Below are 4,793 nucleotides of genomic sequence, written 5' to 3' on the forward strand. Positions count from 1 at the left end.
GCCGAGCCATGAAGAGAGCCCGAGAGAACTCACCGGAGCCGGCGGAGACGGTGCCTGCGCCCGGGGTGGCTGCTGCCGCCGCGGCTCCTTAAAACTCCCAAAGTTGAGAGCCAGCGAGAGGCTGCCGCCCGCCGGGAGCCGGAGGGAAAGGAATTCGGAAGATGCGCGAGTGACAGACAGACAGACAGGCGCACAGACCTTCAGAAGACACCACCGTGGGCAGCCTATCCCGAGTCCGCGAGGCTCCTCCGCTCTGTGAGTTGTGTTCTGGCCGGGTGGCTCGCTAAGTATTTCCGTTTAATTGTTTATAGCTTGCGTTTGTGTATTTTTGAGTCTATTGGAGGGAGTTTAAAACAAAAATACAGGATGCACCTTAAAACAATATTGAATTTCTGATGTCGAGATGGTTGTATTGGTAGGTTGTGGCTGTACATGTCTGTAAACAAGAGTAACCCAGGAAAAATTGCGTTTAACAGTAAAAAGGCAACGCAGGCTCCCCCATGTGAAACAAAACCTCCATTTCCAAAGTTACTAGAAAGAAAGCAAGGTGCGGCTGTTACGGGTTAATGGGTGGGAGTTAACTTTGCTTTTTTTTTTTTTTTTAACCCGTCTTTAAATATTGCTTACCAGATTCACTGGTGGGAGGTCGAGCTGGCCGCGCAAAGACGCCTGGAAGAGACTGAGAGGCGACCAGAATGTCTTTGCGTTTACACACACTGCCCACCCCGCCTCGAGTTGTCAGACCCTGCTGCAGGGAACTGCTGTGTTTGCTGGTGATCACGGTGACCGTGAGCCCAGGCGCCACCGGGGTGTGCCCCACCGCCTGCATCTGTGCCACCGACATCGTGAGCTGCACCAACAAAAACCTGTCCAAGGTGCCTGGGAACCTTTTCAGATTGATTAAGAGACTGGATCTGAGCTATAACAGAATTGGGCTTCTGGATTCTGAGTGGATTCCGGTATCCTTTGGAAAGCTGAACACCCTAATTATTCGTCATAACAACATCACCAACATCTCCATGGGCAGTTTTTCCACAACTCCAAATCTGAAGTGTCTTGACTTATCCTCCAATAAGCTGAGGGCCGTGAAAAGCGCCGTGTTCCAAGAGTTGAAGGTTCTGGAAGTGCTCCTGCTCTACAACAATCACATTTCCTATCTCGATCCGTCAGCGTTTGGAGGGCTCTTCCAGCTGCAGAAACTCTATTTAAGTGGAAACTCCCTCACGCAGTTTCCCATGGATTTGTACGTTGGAAGGTTCAAGCTGGCAGAACTGATGTTTCTGGATGTTTCTTATAACCGGATCCCCGTCCTGCCAACCAACCATATAAGTTTAGTGCCAGGAAAGCAGCTGAGAGGCATCCACCTTCATGGAAACCCGTTCGTCTGTGACTGTTCCCTTTACTCATTGCTGACCTTTTGGTATCGTAGGCACTTTAGCTCAGTGATGGATTTTAAGAACGATTATACCTGTCGCCTGTGGTCTAACTCTAGGCGCTCCCACCAGGTACTTCTGCTCCAGGATGGCCTTTTGAATTGCTCCGACAGTATCATCAATGGCTCCTTCCGTGCACTTGGCTTTATTCATGAGGCTCAAGTCGGGGAAAGGCTGATTGTTCACTGTGACAGCAAGACTGCTAGTTCCAATACTGATTTCATATGGGTGAGCCCAGATAACAGCCTGCTAGAGCCGGACACAGAGATGGAAAACTTTCATGTGTTTCACAATGGGACCCTGGTCATAGAAAGTCCTCGTTTCGAGGATGCTGGAGTGTATTCTTGTATTGCGATGAACAGGCAACGCCTGTTGAATGAAACTGTGGATGTCACAATAAACGTGAGCAATCTCACCATAAACAGATCCCATGCCCATGAGGCTTTTAACACAGCTTTTACCACTCTTGCAGCCTGTGTGGCCAGTATCGTTTTGGTACTTTTGTACCTCTATCTGACGCCATGTCCCTGCAGGTGTAAAGCCAAGAGACAAAAAAGTGCACTAAACCAAAGCAATGCCCATTCATCTATTCTCAGTCCTGGCATGGCTGGTGATGTCCCAGCGGATGGACGGAAGGCAGGTGCCAGTAAAAGAGTGGTGTTCTTGGAACCCCTGAAGGATACTGCAGCAGGGCAGAATGGGAAGGTCAGGTTCTTTCCCAGTGAAACTGTTATAGCTGAGGGCATCTTAAAGTCCTCCAGGGTGAAATCCGACTCAGATTCGGTCAATTCAGTGTTTTCAGACACACCCTTTGTGGCGTCCACTTAATTTTGTGCCTGTATTTTATGATGTAGTAATTTAATCTCTCCATTTTTAACTTTGTGTGTGCAAAATAAACAGCAGGGTAGAACTAATTTTTGGTTTTTGAAATACAACCAAATGGTCTTTTTAAATGGTTGATAGGAACCGTGGTAAGGCACTTTGGTTCCTCAATGAGCCAGAGAAAGATGGGGTTGTTTCCAAGGTTTAGTTCTAGGTAACGATACCTTAGTCTTAGCACCACTGATCATGTCAAAGCTGACCTGCAGGTGATTTGACTGACATTGCCCTTTAATCAGGATTCTTGAAAGAAAAGAAAGTAAACTGTATTAGTATACTTTAAAAAGAGACTTCACTAAGTTAGGACCAAAGTTGAGTTATTTTAAAGAAAAGTGTTAGTGTCCTATTTCATTTGGAAGAACCAAACAGCTATTATTTATACAGCACAAAAAGTTAGATTTGGGGATAATTCAGCTAAATTCATCATTTCAGACTAAAGAGACTTCACTGATAAAGTTTACTGCGTACTGTCACATCCCGTATAATGTTAGATAAATAGTGCAATCAAGGTACATTTGTTTGTCTTCTTTCCATTCTGTAAATTTCCTATCCTTGTACAAAAGATCTTATGGAAAGTTTAAAGTCATTATTTGTTGCCCTAAATATGTAGGTGTCAATACCAAAATGTCTGGGTAACTTCTTAAACTTTTGTTCTAGTCAATTAGTATTTGTTTATGTGCTTGTGTGTATGTAAATCTTAAATTATATGAACTATTATATAGATCCTACTGTACTGTGCGTTGGACATTTGAATTAATGTAAGTATATGTATTGTGTGACTTGATGTTCTGTTTTATTTAGCTATTTAAAAACATAAATCTAAGATGTTTTATGTGATCAGATTGTTCTGCTTTGTGTAAAGCACGCACTATAGCAGATATCTCTCCAGAGGTCTTGGAGTTATAATATTGAATTTATTTTTTTAAAGGGGAAAAAAGACTCGATTTATACCTTCTATGTCACGTTACTTTGATAGTATTATGCACTTCAGCCAGGTTTGGAAGACGTGTGAGCTCTGATTTTGCAACATGTGAGAGCCCAGCAGACTTCCTTCTCTCCATCATCTGCTATGAGGTAACAGAGTGCCCACTCTGGACCTACGTTTCCTCAGCTATAAGATGAGAGTTTCATCCTGGGTGATGTTTAAGGTTCCTTCCACACTGGAAGTGATGATTTCCTGGTGGTCTTAGCTCCATCACAGACTTGCACTGGCTCTCTGAAACTACCACATACTGATAGGGAACAAGAATGAGCTTAGGATAGACTAGCATATTTTTTTTTTGCAAACTATCTGCAATTTTTATTCTTTTTTTTTTAAATTAATAAATCTTTTATTGTTCAGATTATTACAGATGTTCCTCTTTTTTCCACCATATCTCCCCTCCACCAGGTTCCCACCCCACCCCATGCCCTTACCCCCTACCACTGTCCTCATCCATAGGTGTAAGATTTTTGGATAGACTAGCATATTACTGCAGAGCTCAAAGGGCAGTTTGGATCACCGTCTACCTCCTTCCCTTTCTCAGGGACAGATGAGGCCCAGAGAGGGTTGTGGGTTGTCTTAAGGCCACACAGTGAATTGGGAGATCTTGGGTGTAAGCTTCTTCCTGGTGAAGATAAGAGAGTTAAAGAATGGTCATTGTTAACAGTGGGCATGGAGTAGGAGCCAAAGAATAAGACAATTTTTCAAAGATGGAATTGGGCAACAGTGACGAATGCTGCAGAGAAGTAGATGAGGAGGAAAGACTGACTTTGGCAATGGTGGTTTTGAGAGAATGGTGGGCACTTGGTGACAGCCCAGAAAATGCCAAGCCAGGCTCCCAGTGGCAGATATTGGTCAGCAGGGGGTTAAGGAGAAAATGGCTAGGGTATGAACCTTAGGGTGCAGAACACATTCTCTATTGCATGATGTTAAAATAGCATTGCCTCTGCCTTTCCAACACCGATCTCACCCAGTAGATAAGATCCTTCAGACCCAAAGATGTTAAAGGCCAGCGTTTTATTCCAGTTACTGCCGTGTAAGTAATTAGGAAGAATTCTGTTATTTTATGATTTTTAAAATAATCACTCCTTTCAAAAAGAAGTTTCTGAATTTCCCCCAGGAAGTTTCCTAGAAAAACTCAGGCTCAGAGATGCTGTGATTTGTTCAGCTTCACACAGCTGGTCTGGAGTCAAGTGAAAATTCTTGAACTACTGACGCCCTCCAGTAGGGGAGGGCTGTGTCCAGGGGCCATGGTGACCCTGACTTGGGGAGTGCAAAGAGCAGGGCCCACCTGCTTGCAGGGAGGTTGCAGAGAGGATCTCTGAATTGAACCTTTGCAGAATGGGATTTCTAAAGTCCTCCAGCCCTCCAGCCTTCTCTTCAGAAACACCTGTTGTGTTTTGCAGGGGAACATGGACACTGGTGAGTGGGGGTGTTACAGGGCCTGATCTTGGCTGGTCCTGTTTAAGCCTTGGGTAAAAGACAGACTGAACTCAGAT

At 44.5% G+C, this 4,793-nt stretch overlaps 1 protein-coding gene across 1 annotated transcript; it reads left to right on the top strand.

The window, feature by feature from the left end:
* The first annotated feature begins 6 nt into the window (after window positions 1–6).
* AMIGO2 (adhesion molecule with Ig-like domain 2) lies at window positions 7–3,149 on the top strand. Its single transcript, XM_005877399.2, has 2 exons — window positions 7–255; window positions 631–3,149. The coding sequence occupies exon 2, from the start codon at window positions 696–698 to the stop codon at window positions 2,259–2,261; it is 1,566 nt and encodes a 521-aa protein (XP_005877461.1). The 5' UTR covers window positions 7–255; window positions 631–695; the 3' UTR covers window positions 2,262–3,149.
* Window positions 3,150–4,793: the final 1,644 nt, after the last annotated feature.

Source organism: Myotis brandtii, unplaced genomic scaffold, assembly GCF_000412655.1.
Source record: "Myotis brandtii unplaced genomic scaffold, ASM41265v1 scaffold517, whole genome shotgun sequence".
NCBI lineage: Eukaryota > Metazoa > Chordata > Mammalia > Chiroptera > Vespertilionidae > Myotis > Myotis brandtii.

Excerpts from the sequence above, each read along its gene's own strand:
- AMIGO2 (XM_005877399.2), top strand. The coding sequence starts at position 696 with ATGTCTTTGCGTTTACACACACTGCCCACCCCGCCTCGAGTTGTCAGA.